We start from the raw sequence: 24,098 nt of genomic DNA, 5'->3' as shown, positions 1-24,098 counted from the left end.
CTTTGGGGGTGTTAGATTTGTTGTACTATTTGGAGGCGGATGAGATCTTAGAGGGGGGGTGTGGGCAGAAGGAGAAAAATGTGCAGGCACGGAATCGCCAGCAAGGGGAAAACTGACTTTGAGTGGGGACATGCTGGTTTTACATATGTTTATGGGGGTAACTTATAGTGTAATAGCGTTGTTAATCCGACAGGCCTTTAACCAGGCGGTTGCTGCTCACCTCCGTCACTAGCAGTTCTGTTTGGAAAGACAGGCACTCTGCGGGTTGGGGGAGAGGGTAGTGTAAAGTCCACGGAGCAGGGTAGCAGCGTGGGGGTGGTTAAGTGTGTTATGGGTGAGTTTAATATTTATTAGAGTTGTGCAATACCATGACTTATACATTTGTAGCGAGGGGTGGGATGGAACTATCAACATATTGGCTGTCCCCCGAGGATCGGTTAAGGATATGGACTTTTGACAAATAATCCACAAGTACACTGTAGGTGATGGAGATAAAGGGTACACATGATATTTCCTGAGGGTTGAAAATATGGTCGTGGAATGATAATGGGCTGGGAAGTACCATCAAACGTACACTAGTCCTGCAACACTCACGGCACCATGGCCCAGATATAGTAATGCTACAAGAGACCCACCTCCAAGGTCACCATTACAAGGCCCTGGACAGAATGGGGATATGTGTTGAAGGCCAATGCAGGATACACGGCGACTCACGAGGGGTTGGAATTCTGGTGAAGAAATCTCTGCCGTTCATCTCCAGAAGAGTGTGGCGAGACGATAATGGGAATTATGTGGCCCTCAATGGGAGCTGTGATGGGACGGATCTTAACATTTGCTCAGTCTACGCCCCGACTCCTCGAGGTGACTCTCCCTGACTTTGGGGGTCTGTTGTTGGAACTCCCCCCCGGGTATACTACTGATGAGGGGTGATTTGAATGCAGTCTTTGATGTGAGCATGGATAGAACAGGAGCTGGGGGGTAGAGAAGCGGGAGGAAGCCCCTTGTCTCCGTGTGCATCCGCGATGGGTATGGTGGATTTGTGGAGGGAGCACAATCCTGGAAGTTGTCAGACTTATTTCTCGACACCACATGGCAGTTTCTCCAGAATTGATTACTTACTGGTGTTGCAAACTCAGATATTCCAGTTCTTAACAACAACACACTCGGTAAGCGGAATTTTGGACCACGTCGCGGTGGAGAGCCAGTTGGTAGGCAGGCAGGTGGATTACCAGATGCCCCCGAGGTTGGAAGCCTGATTCACGATAAGGTGCGAAAACCAGTACTTTGAGGAAACCCGGGGGTCAGTGAACTCGGCACTGACCCTCAGGGAGGCCTTCAAGTCAGTGATAAGAGGGGGAAGTTCAGGCAATAACAGGGGGTAAGAGAAAGGAAGCTAAACAGCAAAGTGTGGAAATTAAGAGATATTAGAGTTGGAGAGGCTAACCTAAGAAGAAGGAGATGAGATAAACACTTATTAATGCTACGGCAGCAAGATTTACTAGCCCTGACAGAAGACCTAGCACGCACACATGATATACCAACAATGTTGCCTCTACAATGTTGGAGAGAAGGCAGCCAAACTGCTAGCCTGGCTGGATAACTGTGATGGGGAGAGGTCTTGGGTACTCAAGATACAGGATGTACTGGGGAAAACACGGACAACCAATGTGGCCATAGCAGAGGCCTTTGCCTCATACTATGAGGCTCCTTATGCCCCCCGAGCCACCATGACACGCTGACTGCTGATTTTCTCCAAACCTTGAGCCTCAGGGAGCTGACTAGGGAGGAATGTAAGACCTCTGGAAGCTTATTGAGGAGGAGCTGCTACAGGCACTTAGAGGGTTGCAGTCAGGCAAGGCACAAGGACCCAATGGCATACCGGTTGAACTGTACAAAGGATTAGCAGGGACAGTGGCTAAGACGATGCTAAAAATGTATCATGAAGCGCTCTTCATAAGTTGCCTACCAGCTGACCAAAGAATGGCGATGATAGTGATCATACCTAACGAGGGTAAACCCCCGGCGGAGTGTGGATTGTACAGACCGATCTCCTTGCTCACTGTGGAGGCTAAAGTGCTGGCTAAAATTCTAGCTACCAGACTACAGGGAATTTTACCCACGGTTGTTCACCCAGATCAGTCAGGCTTTATCCCTAGTAGAAGAACACGGCTTAATCGCAGGCACCTCTACGGAGTGCTCCACCTGACTGATAATTGCCAAGAGACAGTCTGTGCCAATGGCCTTAGATGCAAAGATGGAGTGGAACTATGTTTGCGGTGCTGGAGAGGCTGGGCCTGGGACCAAAGTTCAGGGTATGGACCAGACTGCTTTACCAGGCCCCTATGGCCTGAGTCAGAGTGAACGGTACAGTATCCCGCAGTTCTGCACCAGTGGGATTCTGCAGGGCTACCCATTGTCCCCTATGATGATTGCCCTGGTGCTCGAGCCCCTGATGGAATGGTTTCGGCAGGACTCCTTGATATGGGGTATAGGTGCAACGGGCGGCTTGGTGGAAAAAATCGCATTAAATGCAGACAATGTCCTGTTATACATTGCATGCCCTCAGAGCTCTATCGTTAGTTATACAGGTGTTTCGCATCCTAGGAGAACACTCCGGATATATGATTAGTCTGTAAAAACTGTGCTTCCTTTTCTCCTCTTAGGTTATGATCCTAGCCCGGGGACACACAGTTAGTGTAACCAGGTGCTTTACAAATGGTATTTGATTTGATTAACTGCTTAAAATTGGTAACATATCCTCTGTCGGGTGAGACCCCCCCCCCCCCCTTTTGCCCAGAGACTGCCTGGCCCCGGTGAGACCGGAGGGGTTAAATAAAATACTTGGGAATTTGCATCACACAGGACCCACGGGAGTTCTTCAGGAAAAATGTTGACCCACAGTTGGAAAGGTTGAGGGGGGGATGCAGTGCCCTGGGGATCCCTGCCGATGACATTGGGGGGGATAGCAGCTCGTTACAAGATGATGAGCCTTCCAAGATTGCTCTATATACTTCAGAATATGTCTTACAAAATTCCACCGACTGTGTTCAAAGAAATTGATCAGTAAGTCCATAAACTGAAATAGAAAGGGGGAGTACCCAGAATAACACTAGCCAAACTACAACGTGGGGTGTACGACGGGGTACTCGTGGTCCCAGACATCCAGAAGTACTACTGGGCCTCGCAGCTGCTGGTCATGAATGACTGGCTATTTACTGATCATCAAGACCCAGCATACACGGTAGATGCCGCAAGCATGGGTCCAGGAGGATATGAGGTACTTCTTTATGGGGCGAATCGAGGGACCACCAGGCCGCGACATACACAGGTAGTCATTGATGTATGGAGGAAGGCCACCTGGTTCCTATGCTGGAAAGGGAAGCTCACTGGCTGGTACAGCACACACCTGTCAGAGATCGGGCATCTGGGAGGATACCGAAAAAGGGAACATATTGGTATAGAACACTTATTGGGGGACATTTGGAGAAATCAGGCGTACATAACATTTGCCGACCTGCAGGGGGAGTTTGATCTAGCAGAGATTGAATGCTTTATACACATGCAGTTAGGACATGCCCTGCGATGTCACCTGCAGGAAGGTGAGCAGTTGCCTGACTCTTCACCATTAGAGGACCGTATACTAACTGAGGCTTTGACGACAAAAGGAATGTCACTAATTACAAGAAATGAATGAATAATTTCCCGTATCAGTTAGGCCCCCTGAGGACAGCATGGGAAGGGGACCTGGGGAGTCTTGAAGATAACTGGGTGGAGGCCTCTCAGGCTCACCTGGAACTTGCTATCTGGTTGTGGTTTGTTAGTCATGTTTAAGGTGCCTCTTAGGGTCTATTATGCACAGGTGCTCTTGTATAAAATAGTTAAAGTGGAATCCACTGTGCAGGCGGAAGGGTGGGAGTGCGGGGTCTTTTATTTCGTGTCCTATGGGACTGCCAGCATGTGCGGGGCTACTGGGCAAAGGTGGCTACAATAATGGCAAGGGTTGTGAAGAAAAAAAGAAAAGAATTTGCAGTCCTAATCATGTGAGTTTTAATGTGTAGTCCAGGTATTTAAGCTGAATGTCAGAGCAACATTTAAGACTGTATTGCAATTGTGCACAAAATATTGATTTCTTATAGTGGTCATTGTGGGTGGTGCCATCAACTATCTGCGACTCCTACAAACTTGTACAACAGGTGTTGATCTGAGCATAGTTAATAGATATTGTCATGGAGTATATTGGGTGAGGCATGTAGATGAGTTTTAAAGAATAGGTGCTAAAAGATGACTGTGGGATGATCCACTCTGGGCAAACCTTTGATTCCCTTTTGAACACCAGAGACTGGCTTTCTTTCCTAGTTATGCACTAAATTTTTCCTAACATAAGTGTGCTTGGTATGCCTTGTTGCCTCTTTTTTCCATGTATATATTATTCTTAAGACTGATGCTTCCCAACATGTCAGCTCAGTATATCCACCCGTTGTAAGTGGTGTGGAACTATCTTCCCTGTTTGTGTATAACAAGAGCATTCTCTTTGCACCAAGTGAGATTCTTGGTCCTGTGGAGCCAGAGTATATTGCATTGTCCAGCTTTTCATTCATCCACCCTGGAGCACTTTGCTGTGTAAGTAACCATCTTTGGTGGAAAATGATCTTGTATTATTTCTGCTGGCGAGACTCTGTCCCCGAAAGTGTGTTGCATAAAATCATATAAAAAATAATAGAATAGATGTAAAATGAGGATAAATTATCACGCTTAACTCCCTGTGTGCCTTTACAACTTTGTGTTTTTCTTTCTTTACTTCAGGGGATGGTATGAATGCTTATGTAGCCTATCAAGTTTCAACTCAGGTAAGTTACCTATGCATGAAAAAAACCTGTTTTTTTATGTTAATCTGTGTAATTGTAAGATCATCATTACAAAGCACTCACCAGGTGCTGGGTTAAAGGCTTCCTTGAGAATGATCTTGACTTCCCAATACATTTGCAACCCCAATGACGCGCAGAAACCTGTCACTGCAATGGCCCTGGCAGGGCCATCATACTTTTACTTCCACTGAACTACAGCAAGTACAGGCTCTAAAAAGATGCATAAACTCCACACTCAGGAAACTTCAATGGAACCTGTGTGATGATGGCCTGCAACAAGAGCTGAGACTGAATAAAGCAATACTGAAAAAACTAAGATGGACAATAAAAAGAGCAGGAGAAGAATCACTCTGGGCAAGACTTCTCCAAGATATTAAAAGTAATGATCACACACGTTTCTGGCGCAAAGTAACAGGCTACATCACCCCGCACACCAAGGAATCCGCTCTTCTATAACGTAAGAAGTCTAGGCAAAGTACCTGCTCGAGCACTTTAACCTTCACATGGAGGATCGGAATCTACCAAAGGCTCTAGCAAAAATAGCACACGATCCCCTCATCAACACAGAGCTAAAGGAAACTGTAGGCATGGCTCTTGTCCTATGCCCACTTAAAGGCCCCTCTATGGATTCTTTTGTAGCAACTAGGCAGCAAATCAAGCGACAGATAGCCAAAAGAAGACGGGAGTGGGCATCGGACCCAAATGGGATTCCACCTGCACTATTTAAACGGGACCCCTCCTCTTGGAAGGGATCCATAATTTCACCAATGCACAAATATGGTGACAAGCAGCGTAATAAATTACAGGCTTGTGGAGCTTATTGACAACAAGGCAACATTCTTTGCTGGAACTATATTAGAGGACCTAACATCATGGACTGCAACCAATCAGATCATTGCATTAAACTAAACCTGCTTCTGTAAACACATGGGAACTATAATGAATATCATGGCCCTTTCCTTACTAATACGTGGGTCCAAAAATGTTAAACTTCCACTTTCTCTGCTTCATAGTCTTCTGTGCTGCTTTTAATTATATTGATCATAGAAAGTTGTGAAACCATTAAGCTGGCACATCACCTGCCAACGCCTGCAATCTGTATCGAAATACAAATGCTCAGGCATCATCATTGATAAAAAAAAAAGGGCTCTTTCAAACCACAAAGAGGCCTTGAAACGAAAGAAGAATGCTCTAGTGCTGGCCCTAAGAAATTTGAAGGAGGAAATGGCTGGACCAACTTTAACAACACTGCTCCAGGTAATACAGGCAAAATAGATCCTGACAATAACATATGGGAGTTAGTCATTATGCGAAAAGGATGTATCAGCAGTGGACAAGATCATGGTGGGATCCTATAGAATGATCTTTGATCTCCCCAAATATACTTCTGCTTATATCCAATTGGAGTTCGGATGTCGGAAACAATCCTTTGCCAGGAGAGGCGTGTTGATCAAGTGCTGGCATAAAATCAAGAGTGCAGACCCAAACACAATAAATGCTCATCCATGGCCGGAACGGTTGAGCAGGAGGAACTCTCCCGCCAAGGGCTATCTTAATGAATCAGTCACTCAGCTAGTCCTTCAGGACCTTTGGGAAACATCGGCAACTCACGCCAGCTTCCAAAAGCTAGTAAATAAAACCATCAAATTGGTCTTGTCAACTGAGGACAAATCAGCAGGTGGTACGGCTTCTACATGCTACACATCTACGGCAAATCAACACCTTAGCCCTACTTTCACACGGGGTACACAAACTCAATAAAATAACATTTTCTGAGATACCGACTGGACTTATTACTGTCACTCCTACACCATCCACCCTGGAAATGCACCACCACTATGACCGATTGCCTGCTGTGCGGTAAAGGAAAAGACATGGTACACTTGATGTGTATCTGTAAGGAGCTAAAGGCTGAGCGAAGAGCTATGTTATACCCACTCCTTAAATGCACTGATGACTGCTGAACTGCACCATAAGCTTTTATGGCCACCATGGCCGGTATGGCTGTTTGGTTAGATAAAAAAAACCTGCTAATCTCTTATACAGGTAAAGTAAATGCCCATGTCCCTGACGATCTCACTGTGGTTTTGTTTTAACTGCTTCTGCTTTCTGATGGATACATCTGCCAGTGGATTCCTCACCTTGTGAATATCCCCTGCGCCAGCAACATTCGGAAATTTTTCGTATCTCTCCACGCCGACGAGGACGATGTCACAATAGCATGGCTCCGCACGCAGCTCTGCTGAAGTCACTGGAGCCATAAGAGAGCCTCGTCGGCGTGATGACGTCAGTTCCTTTTTTTCCGCGCCGTCGACGCTAACGGTTTTCTGGGACTCTCCGTAGCTTGTCTAGTTACTTTGTATTTCTGGATTGTGTTTCTGGTCTTCTATTGCTTCTTTCCTGAAGATGTCGTCGAGGAAGTCAGGGTTCAAGCCCTGTAGAGAGTGCGGAGGGCATATGTCCATCACGGATCCTCACGAAGATTGTGTCTGGTGCCTGTAGTCGGATCACGAGGTCGAGGGGTGCTCTTGCTGCCGTAAGATGAACCCGAAGGTTTTAAAGGAAAGAGAGGCCAAGCTGTTCATGGTGAAGATGAGGAAGGAGAAGAGAGGTCGAAGGCGATCGAGGTCCAGGTCGAGGTCTGGTTCGAAGTCGACGTCGGGTCAGGCTTCAAAATCAAAGAAGCATAAGAAGAAGAAGAGGCATGGCTCTCGACACCGTTCAGATAAGGAGACTGCTCCAAAATAGACTTTTCCAGTTCCTCGGCGTCATAAGGACTATGTTTCTCCTTCGGTTTCGAATCCGGCTTCACCTGTTCGTTCGGCTTCGCCTGCAGCTTCTCCGGAGCGTTCTCCAGCTCCGGCTCCATCGCCGATGCATTCTCCGGCTCTGGTGGAAGAGGCTCCGGTACCTGATGAGTCGTCGACTCCATTGGCTCCACCGTCGGCGCCGATTGGCCCGAGTCCAGTAATGCCTTCGTTTGAGCCTTTATCGGGTCCTTACCCACCTTTTCCTGGCCCGGGTCAAGACCCGTCGCATTACTTGAATGCCATGTATGGTGTCTTCAAGTGGAATGTACCCTTCTGGAGCACCTTCGGGTCCCATGGGTCCAATGGCCTTTAATTTGGGGGTTCCTCAGGCCTATGCTCAGGCTCCCTTTATGTCATTCCTTCCAGCGGCGCCGTCCTGGCATTTCCCAGAGCAGAGGACGTCGACGCTGTTCCCTTCATCTCCGGTTCCGTCAGCCCGACCTCGTTCGGCTCAGGCTGTGCCTCCGGATCCGTGCTCGACGCCGGCTCCGTCGGAGCCGTGTGTGGCGACGCCGGTTCCGAGGATAAGATCCAGGCGGGAGGCGCAGAGGATTTTGGAAGAGCAGAGGTATCGGGCAGAAGAAATGGAGGAAGGTGAACTTCAAGAGTCAGATGACTTATTTGAAGACTTAAGGGAGGCAAGTGGCCTTGAAATGTCCCCAGAATGGGAGCTTTCTCCTCCTTCAGATGCTCCCTCTAAGGATGTTGTTCCTTACACATTTATAAGGAAGGCAGCTGAGCTCTTAGACTTGCAGCTCCCAACGGCTGAATTTAAGTCCCAATATCTTGACGGAGGTTCTTCATTCTCCCTCCACTGTAGTAGAACCTTTGCTTCCTTTCAATGATGCCATCACTGAGCCAGTTATGGAGGTTTGGCGTAAGCCCTTTTCGGTTCCAGCAGTGTCAAAATATGTTGCTAGGAGGTACAGGGTGGCTCCAGGAGATCCGGACTTCCTAACATCTCATCCTTCTCCTGAGAGCCTGGTGGTTCAAGCTGCCTGTTCGAAGAAGTCTTCTGGAGCATTTCCTCAAGTTCCTGGTGATAGAGTCAAAAAAGCTTGACCAGGCAGCCAAGAAGGTGTTCTCCTCAGTAAGTATGGCCTTGAAGTCCACAAATGCCACCTGTCTTTTGGGCCCTTACATCCACACCCTAATGGACTCTGCAAAACAGCTGGCACCTAAATTGTCTGAGGACAGGCAGAATTTTTATGAGGTCTTGTCGGACACTGAAGCAGCTTAACGTCAAGTTATTCATAGTGGTTTGGACACTGCAGACTCTGTTGCCAGGATCTTGGGCTCCTCGGTTGCCACAAGAAGTGCTTGGCTTAAGTCGTTGGAATTCTCTCCAGATGTGCAGGCAACACTTCTAGACATATCCTTTGATAGTTCTGGACTGTTTGGAAAGAAAGCAGATGCAGCCTTGGAAAGGTTGAAGGACAGCAAAGCCACAACTAAGTCTCTGGGCCTGCAGGCGCAGCCTAGAGTTTCCTCTTACAGAAGGTACAGAGGTTTTGGGAGGTCGTCCTTTCGGACCTACAGGCAGCCTCAGCAGCAGCAAAATACCCTGTATAAGACCTATAGGGGCAAGAACAGACGTCGTCAGCCCTCCTCCTCTTCTACTTCCCTCCCTCTTGCCACAGCAAAGCAGCCCTAGATCCACCATTCTGGATCATGCTGGTCCTGTGGGGGGTTGACTTACCCACTTTCTTCAAGATTGGTAAACGGTCACTACAGACCTTTTGGGTTCTAAATCGTGTGGAAAATGGGTATGCTCTACCCTCCTTGCCAAGGTGCTTGCTCGGAGGACCACCTTCTCCTGCAGGAGGAAGTCCTAACATTACTGAAAAAAGGTGCAATAGAGGTGGTTCCAGAGCGGGAAAGGGGTCAGGGATGCTACTCCCGGTATTTCCTGATACCCAAGAAGGATGGCAGGCTACGTCCAATCCTGGATCTCAGGATCTTGAACCTTTTTCTGAAGCAGGAGAAGTTCAAGATGCTCACCCTTGCGCATGTTCTTCAAGCGCTGCAACAGGAGGACTGAATGGTGTCGATCGACTTGCAGGATGCGTATTTTTATATTCCGATAACTCCTCGGGTGGACCTGTTTGCCACTCATGAGAACGCTCACTGCCTGTCATTCTGCAGTCTCCAGTATCCGATGCAGGGAGCTTTGGGGGACGCGTTTCAGTTGAGATGGGACTCGCATCTCCTTTCTGCGTTTCCTCCCATACCCTTGATTACTCTGGTTCTGAGGAAGATTCGCCAAGACCGGGCCCAAGTCATATTGATCGCCCCGGATTGGCCAAGAAGGTTGTGGTATACAGATCTTCTCCACCTCTCCTCGTGCCCTCCGCTCCGTCTCCCTCTCAGGGCAGACCTCCTCTCGCAATCGCAGGGGCAGGTTCTACACCCCCACCTCCAGAGCTTACACCTTCATGCCTGGAGATTGAACGGGGCAACCTGAATTCTTTTTCTCTCCCGTCTGACGTGGTGGACTTGATTATGTCTGTCAGGCATCACTCCACGAAGTCGATCTATTCCTATAGGTGGTCCAGATTTGTCCATTGGTGTGGGGAGAAGTCTATTGACACTTTGAGGGCTCGTTTATCCAACATACTTCAGTTCGTTTTCTCTCTAGCTCAGCAAGGTTTTGCTGTAGCTACTGTGAAGGGTTATTTATCGGCTTTGTCTGCATTCCTTTGCTTGCCGGATCAGCCGTCCTCGTTTAAGTCACCTATTGTGTTGTGGTTCATTAAGGGCCTTACCAACAATATTCCGCCCACTCCATTTATTGTGCCTCAATGGGACTTAAATCTTGTCTTAACTTACTTGATGGGTTCTCCCTTTGAACCCTTGCACAAGTGTCCCTTAAGGCTATTGTCTTTTAAAACAGTTTTTCTCATTGCCATTGACAAGGAGGGTAAGTGAGCTTCAAGCTCTGAGTTCGAGACCCCCGTTCTTGATCATTCATGCTGAAAGAATGGTACTCAGGACCAGGGCTGCTTTTCTGCCTAAGGTGGTAACTCCTTTCCATCTGGGGCAGTCCATTACCCTTCCTACCCTTCCTACCCTCCCCTTGACCCTTCCAAGGCGGAGGAGCGGCTTCACCGCTTGGACCCTATAAGGGCGGTGAGTTTGTACCTCGATAGAACTAAAGACTTTCGAGTGGATGACCAGCTCTTTGTGGGCTTCATTGGCTCCAGGAAAGGCAGAACGGTGCACAAGCGCACCCTTTCCAGATGGATTATCTTGTGCATCAAGATCTGTTACTCTTTGGCCGGTAAGGAACCTCCAGAGGGTATAAGGGCTCATTCTACCAGGGCAAAGTTTTCTACATCTGCCTTATCTAGAGGTGTTCCTGTGGAGGACATTTGTAGAGCGGCAACTTGGGCCTCCCTCCACACTTTGGTGAAGCATTACTGCTTAGATTCCGAGGTGAGGAGGGACGGACACTTTGCACGTTCCATCCTTCAGGACTTTTTGGTATAGGAGGGTGGACACCCTCCTCCGGGAGTTGGGACTGCTGTGGGACTCTATTCACAAGGTGAGGAATCCACTGGCATCCATCAGAAGAACAAGTTACTTACCTTCGGTAACGCTTTTTCTGGTGGATACAGTATCTGCCTGTGGATTCCTCACTGACCCACCCGCCTCCCCGTTGTCCACCCTTGTATACCTACAATAGTGATAATGTGATAAAATCTATTTGTTACTGTCAAAGGAAGTGTTATTTCTTTTGCTTTCCTGCATTGACTTCACACTGTGTGTGTTGGTTTGAATATTATGTACTGTGTATACTGTATATATATTGTTGTCGGGCCGTCCATGTGCCTTGAAGGCACGGGAAAAAAAGGGCGGAACTGACGTCATCACGCCGACGAGGCTCTCTTATGGCTCCAGTGACGTCAGCGGAGCTGCGTGCGGAGCCATGCTATTGTGACGTCGTTCTCGTCGGCGTGGAGAGCTACGAAAAATTTCCGAATGTTGCTGGCGCAGGGGATATTCACAAGGTGAGGAATCCACAGGCAGATACTGTATCCACCAGAAAAAGCGTTACTGAAGGTAAGTAACTTGTTTGTTTGGTGACATGCAAAAAGAACAATTGATGGACAGAATGCAGAACAATGTCATACATTCACCCCAGTACAAACATCTAGGCCTAAATCCTTCGATTTTTAGCTCCCCGTGCCATTCCAGTTTGAACCCACCATTTCAGTCTTGACCCTGCGCCCAATGGGAACAGTCAAGCCCAAACAGCCAGATCAGGTCCTCTCTGGACTGGAAACAAGCATTTTAGGACCGGTTATGGGGTTTCACCCTTCATCAGTCAGGATAACTTGACTCCAGTAGCATGGAGAGCAGTTCGGGCTGGACTGTTCCCATGAGGGACAGGGTCAAGACTGATTTGCATATGGCCAGGTCTAAACTGGGGTGGCATGGTGAGCTCAAGAATGATGGATTTAACTGGGGGTGAATGTTTTGATTTGTTCTGCATTCCGTCCATCAATTGTGTGTCTTTTGCTTTCTCACCCTAAGTGCGCTGGGTATGGCCAAACATGGGTCCCGGGCTCACTGTGCCACTGAAGTCAAGCTATCCTAGCTGATGAGGGGTGAAACCCCAAAGCCGGTCTTAGGATGCTTGTTTCCTTTCTGCTTTGTTCTTTCTTAGGGTGGCCTGATTTAAATTCATTGTAGTGAGCAGGACTAAATGGGCTTGCTTGGTCAAGTTGTCAGCAATAGTTACTCCAGGGGATTTAGCATCTACAATAAGCTCTATAGAATTACATTCATAAAGCCATAATTGTCTGGCACTGCTTTTCATATACACGTTATAAGCATTGATTCACTTGAATCCTCTTTAAGGATGCAGGAAAAGAAGTATAAAAAACGATATGCCATTATTTGGGCAAGCTGAAGTTTAAAAAAAAAAACAATTCAGCTCCCTGGAAAGTATCCTGGCACCCAATTTCTCTGTAGTGAGATTCCGTATTTGTAAAGTTAAAGAACACATTGCTTATCTGTAGACCTAAGACCCTATACTCAGTCTTTTCTGACTTTTGATTCCCAGTATGATGTGAAATAATTCAAAAGGTAGGGAACCTATGAAAATGTCAACAGTGGAAAAAGTATGGTTATTACAGGTAAGTAATGTATTCTTCCTCTACTTGCCACATTTTCAGTCTCTCTGTAATGCATCTCAACCAGCATTTTGCTACCGTTAAAACGTATGTTTTCCAAACACTTGTTTCTACCACAGACCAGTTTGCCAATGTTCAGAAGTAAAAATTTCACTGTGAAGAGAAGATTTAGTGACTTCCTTGGACTTTATGAAAAACTTTCAGAAAAGCACTCCGTAAATGGGCTCATAGTACCCCCTCCTCCGGAAAAAAGTATAATAGGTAAGGTAAACTTTCAGTATTGTTAGGCGATTCTCAGTTTCTATATACTTGTGCATTGCCTGTTGCTTTATATATTTATTCTGATTTATACATTTTCCATCTGAAACTCAGATGTGATTTGGGCTACGTGAATGATAATTAAGAATGTTCCAATGTACTGTTTGCTGTATTTTAAGTATTATTCCAACAGATTGCACTTCTCCTGTGACATATACAAACTCGAGCACCCAATAGATGATGAGAGGAATGCTGGCAATTTGTCCAACCGCTGGCAATCACTCAGGGTAGCACACTAACCCATTATAACCCATTGTTCTTTTGCCCACAGTGCCACCTCTGTTTGGACCTAGCCATATACAAATTAGTCTTGACCCTGCTCAAATAGGAACAGTACAGTCCGAACTGCGAGGTCAGGTCCTACCTGAACACAAGCAACCCAATATACAAACTCAACCCTTTTTATGTGTTCCATGCAAAAAATAATTTTATGGTGGCTATTGAATTTTTTTAAATTTATTGGTATATATTTCATATACAACTTCAGTAGTTAGCACGCAGCTGAATCATTACCTTATTGCCTGCTGACACTGGACACTGTCTCAATTGTGCTTCCGAAGCCACAATCTGTAAAATAAAAAATAAAAAATCTTTTGTGGAACTTCAGGTAGCTGCTGCAATAAGGCCGAATCTGTCCTCTGGCTATTTTTCATCATATATTACCTCAGAATGCTAACAGTAATTTCCTTGGTGCTCTCATGTCTCAGTTGTGTATTTTAAGCTCTTATCTGAGCTGAAATATACGGAGCAAATTTCTGCTGCTGTGCACACCCTCCATTGGCACAGTGCATAGATTTTCAGATGTACTTGTAAGGTATTTTCTAGGGATCTCCGGTTATTCATGGTATCCTGGGTAGTTTGTGAAAACTCTTATGTTCAGTGACTTTTGTTGCTGTAGATACACATGCTCTGCATGCTCCTGCCATCCAGTGTTGGGTCTGGAGTTGTGGAAGTTGATTTTCTTTGAAGAAATCTTTTGAGACACGAGGTTGAGTAACTTCTTCTCATTAATATTGCACATGGGCTTAGATTCCATTGTTAGGTTATCTCTCCCCGGTGTGGTTTGGATGTGTGTGCCTTTGCTCCATGATTCGACTTTGGTGTTTCCGTTTCTTGCTTTCTTTGACGGGATTGTTTTTTTTTTTTTTTTTTTTGAAAAGATTTTATTGTGCATAAAAAGGGTTACAAACACGGGCCTACAACCACCAGGGCCGGCCGCTAGTAGTCGAAGTGTTCCAGCATATCAGAAAACAATGGCTGGCCCACAGGGGCTCCGCACTATCACAGTAAATCAGACTGCACATAAAGGAAATCAGAATACACACTTTTAGTATAAATAACAACAAAAAAGAAAAATACAAAAATACAACAAACAAGGCGAAACGACTTATGAAGGGCGGCGAACACCAGCCGGGGGAGTCAACACCCAACCACCCGAGGGCGGTCAATAAAAGAAGACCTGAGAGGGAGGGGGGGGCCACGAGAGAACCAAATCTGTACTCCGAAGTACGAGATGTACAAGGAACCCTCAAGGATCAGGGGGACGAGGCAACCCCGGACGTATCTACCAAAGGGGGAGCACAGATAGACCCACGATACGCGTTCCACTGCCCCCAAATTTTACCCCAAGCCCCCGGTTTACCACGGGCCACATACACCGTTTTCTCCCTGAACATGCACCAGTCCATGTTTTCCTTCCAGACGGACACGGTGGGAGGCCGCTGGGAACCCCAAAGCTGCGCAATATCTCTCTTTGCAAACATGTTCCCCAAGGCCGCCCACCGAGCCTGAGCCGCATTGCAGTCATTGGGCTCCCATACATTCAGCACACAACGACGCACCTCCGGCAGCAGAGCGACCCCGGTGACTCGTCTCATAATATCATGCACCCGGCGCCAGTATTCCGCCACCTCGCGGCATTCCCATAGGATATGGAGAAAAGTAGCACTGAGCCCGCAGCCATGCTTACAGAGTCTGTCGTCTGAAAACCCCATCGAGACCAGGCGGGGGCCCGTCCCATATACACGATGGAGAATCTTAAGCTGGACCAGGCGGAGACGGGCCGGGATGGCCACCTCCTTAGGGGATGACAGTGCAGTCTGCCAGTCCTCATCGTCCAGCTCCACCCCATCTCCCGTCCATGCCTCCCGAAGACGCACCAAGAGGTCAGCCCGATTGTTTATCAGTTTTTTGTAAATCAGGGAGATAGTACTGTCGGGGACGTGACCGTCGAGTATGCGGTCCTCGAGAGGCGAAGAAGAAGGGACCATGGTCCCCTCCCCAAAGACCGAAAGCAGGGCGTGCCGAACCTGTGCATAACGGAAGAACTCTCTGTCACTAAGCTCATACTCGCGCTGAAGCGCCGCGAAGGATTTAACCGCACCTTTAACCCACAGGTCCCCCACCCTGCTGATGCCGATCGTATCCCAGCGCTCGAAGCCTTTCGTTGTCCAGAGGCTTCCCAAGCGGTCTGAGTCGAATAGAGGAGTGGCGCACGTTAAACGCTCACTCCAGCCCATCGCAACGTTAGCCGCCTTCCATACACGGACCGCAATCCTGGTAGGGCCCGTAAGGGCCCCACCAGCAGACCGCGAGTAAAGCGCTCTGTTATAGTTACCGCCGGGGAGCAGGAATTTATCCATCTCATATGCCGGGTTCGAACCAGGAGCGTACGTAGCATGATTAATGGCAGACAGCTGGGAGGCCCAATAGTACCGTCTAATATCAGGAAGCGCGATGCCCCCGTCATACCAGGAAAGAGTCAGCTTGGCCAAAGCGATACGCGATCGCCCGTCCCAAACCAGTCTCCTCTGAAAACTCTCCACCTCCCTAAAGTAGGCCGCAGGAATGACATCGAAGGAGTTCTGGAGTGCATAAAGGAATCTGGGAAGGGACATCATTTTAAACAGCGCCGCGCGACCAAGCGGAGACAAGGGCAGCTTACACCACCGAGCCGTATCTGCCCTCAAACGCCGGAGTGGAGACAGGAGATTCTGCTCATAGCGGACCGCCGGATCCAACGAAACGTACACCCCCAGGTATTTAAAGCCGAACTGAGATATTTGGAGCGGAAGCCGAGGCGGCAAGAGAGGAAGACCACCAGAGATAGGATACACACAAGATTTGGACCAGTTGATTATCAGACCCGAGTTTTTCCCGAAGGAAGTAAGGACATCAAAGAGAACATTGAGCGACTTCCGCGGTGAGGTGAGATACAAGAGAATATCATCCGCGTACAATGAAACCCGATCCTCGAAGCCCGGGGCCCACCGGAGCCCTCTAATCGAGGGCTCCCAACGGAGCCAGGCAGCGAGCGGCTCCAGGGCGAGAGCAAAGAGCAGCGGGGACAACGGGCACCCCTGCCTAGTTCCCCTCCCGAGAGCGAAAGGCCGAGAAACCCGCCCATTGACAACCACCTGAGCCATTGGTCCAGCATAAAGGAGCTTCACCCAGCCAAGGAACCCCTCCCCAAACCCAAACTTCGCCAAGACGGCCCAAAGAAATGGCCATTCAATGGTATCAAAGGCCATCGTGGCGTCTAGGGAAACCAATATGGCCGGTTCAGCAAAGTACTCGGCCCTAGCAAGGACGCCGTGCAGACGCCGTAAGTTGAGAGCGGTATTACGATGTGGGATGAAGCCACATTGATCCGGATGTATCAAGTCACATATAACGCTCAGCAAGCGATTAGCGAGGACCTTAGCAAGGATTTTGGGTTCGGCATTCAGCAGGGAAATAGGCCTATAGGAGGCACAGCGGTCACGTGGCTTACCCTCCTTGGGAATCACTACTATAGTAGCCAGACGCTGGTCGTCAGGAAGGGAACCCCTCTCGAGCGATTCCTGAAACATATGACGGAGGAAAGGCGCGATTTTATCCGGGCGCAACTTATATAGTTCAATCGGCAGGCCGTTGGGGCCCATAGCCTTGCCCGAGCGGAGGGAGCGAATCGCAGTAGCTATCTCTTCGACAGACAAAGGGGCATCCATCAGCTCGCGGTCCTCGACGGATAAGCCGGGCAGGGCAATATCCCGAAGCAGAAGACGAGAGTCGTCCTCATCTCTATCGGACACCGGGGAGTACACTGCACGGAGGTGGTCAGCAAAACACTCAACAATCTCACCAGGCTCAGTCACACACACTCCATCCGACACCCGAAGCTCCGGGACCACACGATTCACTCTCTCCTTCTTATCCAACCAGGCAATCAGCTTACCCGCCTTGTCTCCGGCGTCATACAACCTGCCCTGCTGCTCCCTATATATAGTCTTGGCAGCATCAGTGACGAGAGACTTATATTCAAACTGCTTCAGGCTGAGGGCATGCAGCCCATCCGGGGTGACACCCGCCTCCAAGGCTGCCTCCAGCCCCGATATTTCAGTCTCCAGCGTCACAACCGCCTCTCTCTTGACCCTCTTGGCCTCCACTATCTGGGACAGGGCATGCCCGCGGAGCACTGCTTTGAAAGCTTCCCACAGGGACACCGAGGACAACACCGACCCCTCATTCTCAGAAAAATATTGATCAATCGACTTAATCAGGCTATCACGGATCTTGGGGTCTCGCAGGTACCAAGGGTTAATAGGAGCGATCCGCCCAGCGGACCGCGACCCGGTGTCAAAAAGCAACCACAGTGGGGAATGATCAGAAATACCCCTGGCCAGGTGTTTGACCTCTCGAATCCGAGCAGCTTGGGCCGCGGGCATAAGGAAATAATCCAGTCTGGAGAGACTCCCATGGGCCCCAGAGTGAAAGGTGTACTGACACTGTGTCGGATGCATTAACCTCCAACAGTCCACCAGACCGAAGGTCTCCAGGAGCCCGCCCAGCCACGCCTGGGCAGCAGGGAGGGCCCTGGGCGGATGACGGTCCAGGTCACCCGAGACAACCGAATTAAAGTCCCCACCCATAAGCAAAAGACTGTCAGGAAGCCCAAGCAACATACGACCCAAGTCTGAGAAGGTGGAGTTCTGGAGGCCCGGGGGAACATAGACCGAGATCAAGGAAAGGGACTGCCCCTCCCACCTCCCAATCAGAGCCACATAGCGCCCTCTATCGTCTGGGACCACCCTGGTGATCTCCAACGGAAGTGAAGCTCGCAAGAGAATGCCCACCCCTCTCGAACCAGTGGTGAAACCAGAGTGGGCCACAAGTCGATATCCCCCCCTGTTCATAGCCCGACAAACATTGCCAACCAGATGCGTCTCCTGTAAGAACACCACATCAGGAGTCAGACGACGCAGATATTGCAGCACAACACCCCGTTTGATACGGTCCCCCAATCCATTGACGTTCCAAGACATCAATCTCAACCCGTCCCCCCCCATCCCATCCAGTAGATCAAGGGCCCCCTAGCAAAGAGCTCAACACCCAAGGATGAACCATAGCCAATACTTCGCCTTGAAAACAAAAAACACAAATGCAAACAACCCCACCCACCCACCACCCCCCCCCCAAACTCCAACACCCCCCACCCTGCACCCCTGCGGTCCAAAAAACCACCCCAACTTGCAGTGTGCCTGTCGCCCTACAAACCCCATTCTACGAAAAGACCCCGGAGGAGGGAAGGGACCCGTCCCCGCCCGCTCCCCACACACAACATAGTGAAACAAAATGCACAAAAGAAGTAGAACCCAGCCGAACAGTACAATCTGGCAGAGTCCGGGACCATAAGTCACTCCAAAGGAGACCCACCACCCTCGGCACCGGCAGAGGGCCCAGTCCGGTCACCCCGGTCTGGCAGCGAATCCAGCCAGTCACTCACAGTCACAGGAGAGTCAAAAAAGGTAGTCCGATCTTCATGTTCCACTCGGAGCCTTGCAGGATAAAGCATAGAGTACTTGAGACCGAGGTCCCGGAGACGCCGCTTCACCCCCTGGAAGCCCATCCGCTGTTTCTGGACAAGTTGGGTGAAGTCCGGGAAAAAGTTAATGGACGAGTTCTCATGTCGGACCGGGCCATGAACCCGTGAGGCCTGCAGAATCGCGTCTCGGTCTCTGTAATGGAAAAGTCTCGCAACGATAGGCCTCGGGGGGGCACCCGGTCGCGGCCGGCCACCTGGGACTCGATGGGCCCGCTCCACAGCGAAAAACTTACTCAGGCCAGCGGGAGCAAGATGTTCGAGGATGAGCTCCTCGACCAGGAGATCAACCGGGCGGTTATCGGAGGTCTCCGGAACGCCTATGACGCGGATGTTATTGCGGCGGGCCCGTCCCTCGAAGTCTTCCAGCCGCCGGGCCATCAGATCATTGGCCGACTTGAGATCGCCGAGAGTGGCCTGCAGGTCCGACACGTCCGTACCAAGGGAGGACGTCCGCACATCCAGCGATTGAACCCACTCGTTGGTCTTAGAGAGATCCGCCCGGATTAGCGTAATGTCAATGGCCACCGTGTCGATTTTACGTGCCAAGGCCTCGTACTGTGTAGCGATGGTCTCTCTGATGCCCTTAATGGCGCCCATGATGTCCTGCAGGGACAGATCCGAAGAAACGGACGGGCCACCACTGGTGTCCTCCGGGGGGACATTGGCTGTCCCGGGGGATCCTTTACCCTGAGTGTAGCGGTCCATGTTGTTCGTCTGGACCGGTCCCCCACATAGGGATGTCTTGGTCTTACGCCTCTCGGGGTCTCTCTTGCCTCCCATGAGAACCTCGATCGCTGAAGGGGACCACCGAGGAAGCGTCGAGGTGGCACAGGCCAGGCAGGCGCATGTCGCACCACAGGCCGCAATATGGCGGAGCGAAAGGACCACCGTCAATGAGCACACTGGCAGCAGACGAAGCCACCGGCATCAAGCGAAGGCAAAATGGAAGCCCAGTCGCACCAAGCAAGTCCACAGTCCAGCCCCTCAAAGACCAAAAGTGAAACCGAAAGTGATGTGACGGCCACTGGCACCGCTCCGCTGCCGTTGTTGTTCAACTACGCCCCGGCTCCACAGATCACCCTCGCATCGGGCACAGCCGTAGGGTGGGCCTCAAAAGTTCAAACCACCATAACTCCGGATTGCCAGGTCCGATTTGATTTCCGAAAGGAGTTTAGTGTTCAGCCAGCATTCGTCTCCCAGATTCCATCAACCGAGTCAGGATAGATTCAGGATAAATTCCGAGGAGCAGCGAGGGTCCGGGGAGCCCTGTGCTCACGCGACCATCTTGGATGCGCGCTAGGCTCCTCCCCCTTTGACGGGATTGTTGATCATTTACATTTTAATTGCGTTCTTTTGACAACTCGTCGGTTCAACTTCGTTCGCTGCATCAACCTTTGGAGCACTGCCTGTTTGGGCCTATCTTCAGTGTCCTACCAGCTCCATCCGATAATGTGTTGCTGGTGATGGAACACACGCCTTTTAGATTCTGTCCGCATTGCCACACAAAATTCCCTCGCACCGACCAGCACCTCTTATGCAACCTGTGCCTTTCACCAGACCACAAGGAAGCTGACTGCGACACATGTAAGTTGTTTAGATCCAAGAAAACCCTTGGGGATCGAAGGGCTCGTCGCCTGGAAATGTCTTGCAAGACCACAGATGGCACTCCCAACACTTTCGCTGAAGAACACGCCCAATAGGAGCTGACCAATCTGCGAAAGCTCCTGCTCTGATGTGGAGGTAGACATGGAGATGCAGGAGCGCTCATCTGCCCCGCGCGTGAGTACTGTGACCCCAGCTCCTGCATCCAAACTGAATAAAACATTTTCGGCACTTTCACTATTGGAGGTCGCTGGACCACTACCACTGCTTTCTGGCCATTGCTGAATCTGAAAAACTGCTTTGGAAGCCTCGGCCCTGGCACCAAAGACTACTATTAAGGCCAAGCCTTCGACCTCTTCAGACTGAGAAAGGACTTCGGTATCGACCCGACCTTTGGTACCGATTCAGCAGCCGATCTCATCTTCCTCGGCGCCGACCATGCATCCCACTTCGAAACCTCGGGACCGAAACCTTTGGAGCCAAAAGACTTTACCATCATCAGCTTCTATGTTTCCTGTTCGACCCATTCTAGAAAACATGGACATTCGTCAGAAGATGATCCTAATTCAAGTCGGCACTCTCATTATTGCTTCACCTTTCTCTCCACCACCTCTATAAAGGAAATGAACATTTGAGGTGCACTAGATATTTTATTTCCTCAAAAGAAGTAAAGAAAAGATAAGGCTTCTAGCCCCTCCTGTCAATCGCTTCCTACACCTCCACGGTCACCTCTAACCCTCCTCACTCTCCTAGCCGTTATCACCTCCTCAGGCTATACAGGACATGTCCCTTCAGGGATCACCACAGTGACACTGGTGGGTAGGTGGAACAATTAGAAGATCCTGATCCCTGGGCAATCTGACACTGATCCCACTACACCAAATTATCTCGACCTGTACCCAGCTCGTCCTATCAGGAGGTCATTGTGAAAGCAGCAGTTTCCTACAACGCACAGCTCTATAGGGAATCTTTAGAGCAGAATGTCCTCTTGTACACTTTAACTTCTACTCACACAGATGCTTAATATCTGTTAGTTACCTGGCATGATGAGACATGCAAATGAGATCTTGAAGGACAGTCCGGGCCAGAATTATACCCCTATGGTAGATAAAAAGTATAAGGCACCACCATCCGATCCTGTATTTATTCGAAGCGGAGTACCACCAGACTCTATTTCACTACTGCACGTAAAAGGGCCATTCCCAGGCTACTGGGGATACCCCTCCCCCAGAAAAGAAAAGTAAGTGCATTGACGCTACAGGAAAGAGGGTTGCAGCGCAGTCTGCCAATCATTGGTGCATTAAGGCATCCACCGAATATGTAATGGAGACTCTTATTGAAGAGAAGGAAACAAACTAGCACAACCAAGGTTGAACCAGGTTGCCAAGAATGGCACAGGTAAAATGCAATGACGTACACCATAAAGAAGGCCAGACGACCTATGTGCAAAAGACAGAAATTTATACCTGAAGTACATCCAAGATAGTTGTATATAATGATAGGTATGCCTATAAAAAAGATATTCCTGTAGACACGAGTTATACAGGGTACAGCAATAGTATATTCACTCCTTCCAAGGTAACACACGTCCTCCGTTAGTGAGCGGGAGGAGAAGAAGTGGAGGAATTAAGGACCCTCCCAAGAACAGGGGTAACCAAGGAAGGGCAGAAATGATGCAACCTACCTTTGTAAAAGAAGAAGCTACAACAGTAACTGAGGTGGAAAGAGAAAGACAAGCTGGAAAACAGCAACGCAATTCAACATAAGAGTAGGAAGTAGAAGGCATCGGCCGCTACAGGAAACGGGGGCAACCGTCCAAGAACCAACGACACCGACTGAGGAAGGATGCCAGCAGGCGGTAACAGATTAAGTAACGAATTAACAGCATATGGAAAGTCCACCATGCAGGAGAAGAAGGAAAATAAGACGACAACCAGGGTGAAACAGAGGGCAGGGAGAAACTGAGGGCAGCAGATAGTTGATTTTCACTATCACAAATTGTCCAACCCTTGGAAGCATGAGAAACCGGTAAGAAATCTAACCAACACTCCATGGAAACTTGAGAGAAGGTAGGATATTTAATAACTAAATATATCCGAAAACTACCAGATACATCAAAAGGGGCCCAGGAGAAAATTATTTATAGACCACTAGGTTTCTAACCCCCTATTTCTAAATGTATTATAACAAAAATAAACCTATGATCAAACTTTGAAAAAAATCGAGAAGCACGTGAATTCCATTACTAGTGGAAATGAATCCCATCAGCCACCTGGGTAGCAACCCACATCATCTGGGATCCAGTGGCCCTTGCTGTGCCATCAAGATTGAACAAGGCAACAGGTTGAACGGGCAACTAGACTCATACTCACGGTTTAGGATATAGTATCTACCGTAGTATAAAAAGATGTGGTATAATCGTTAGTGGTGGTGAGGAAAAGCAGTGCAGTGAAAAATGTGAATGTTAAAATCATCTACTGAAACAGATATAAAGCTTTAATGGTTGTGTTTGAGTGACGAAGTGAAACCAGTGCAAGAGCTGCCTTGAAAAAATAACTGCTCACGTCCAGTTGGAAAGGAGGTCTACATGTTTCAGCCTATGGATTATGTGGAAATCCGGCTTTCGTCAGGACCTAGGAGTATTTGCTACTCCTATATAATAATGTGTATTAACTCAATTGTGAAAAAAACATCAAATGTGAAAAAAACACAATACATGGAAGTTTTTTTTTTTTTAAACATTTTTTATTGCTTTCGTACCAACAACTCAGTACAGTTCCCAACAACCCCCCCCTCCAAAGTAGTCTTTTACATTCAGCATTGCCCCCAAGTATGCAGGAGAAAAGTCACCCTTCCCGCGTGAAGCCCCCCCCCCCCTCTCCCTCCCGCACCCCATGTCAGTGGGCCCCCCTCTACCTACCCCCCTCCTGACACGCCCCCCTCATTACTATGAATCGTGTACGGGTGCTCAACCTTCCCTAGGCGACTCGGGCTTTCCCCCATATCGACCCACACTTTATGCGTCCAGACCTCACCACGACCCCCTGCCTACTCACCGCTCGCCGCTTCCTCCTGTCGATCAGAGGTGCTCCCTTCTCCGCCCACATCAGACATCAGCCCCTGAAGTTTCACCACCAGCGCCTCCCAAGCTCGGCCCGTCGCTAGTGCCTTTTCATCATCCCTCCGAAGGGCTAATTGCAACCGGAGAGTGCCCTCTGCGCCTGCCCATCTCGCAAACGCCGTCCTCCACCTCAAAAAGCTAGGCCCCGCCCGTGTTTTCCAATGCATGGTCAGTTCCCTCTTGGCCATGATCAACCCTAAGTCATTGAACTTACTGGTAATCTTCGTTCGGCGGGTGTGGGGAAACCAAAGCAGCAGGCAAGCCCCCATCTCCGGTGCAATAGAGCGATCTGACACCTGATTCAAGCAATCTATAACATCTTCCCAGTAGTCGCCCAACTGCGCGCATGACCAGAACATATGACGAAAATCAGCCCCATCT

The 24,098-nt window shown here is 49.1% G+C and overlaps 1 protein-coding gene across 2 annotated transcripts in view; it reads left to right on the top strand.

Annotated features, from left to right (window-relative positions):
- The window catches only part of SNX1 (sorting nexin 1), a 732,138-nt gene that overhangs the window by 195,457 nt on the left and 512,583 nt on the right, over nt 1-24,098 (top strand). For both annotated transcript variants that reach the window (XM_085643997.1, XM_085643996.1), the window contains exons 5-6: nt 4,804-4,847; nt 12,933-13,074. In XM_085643997.1, the coding sequence (XP_085500123.1) occupies nt 4,804-4,847; nt 12,933-13,074 (186 nt within the window). The remainder of the gene's footprint in view (nt 1-4,803; nt 4,848-12,932; nt 13,075-24,098) is intronic.

This window comes from Triturus cristatus, chromosome 3_1 (genome assembly GCF_964204655.1).
Source record: "Triturus cristatus chromosome 3_1, aTriCri1.1, whole genome shotgun sequence".
Taxonomy (NCBI): Eukaryota; Metazoa; Chordata; class Amphibia; order Caudata; family Salamandridae; genus Triturus; species Triturus cristatus.
Note: the sequence above shows the minus strand (reverse complement) of the source record. Positions and strands in the feature narration are given on the sequence as shown.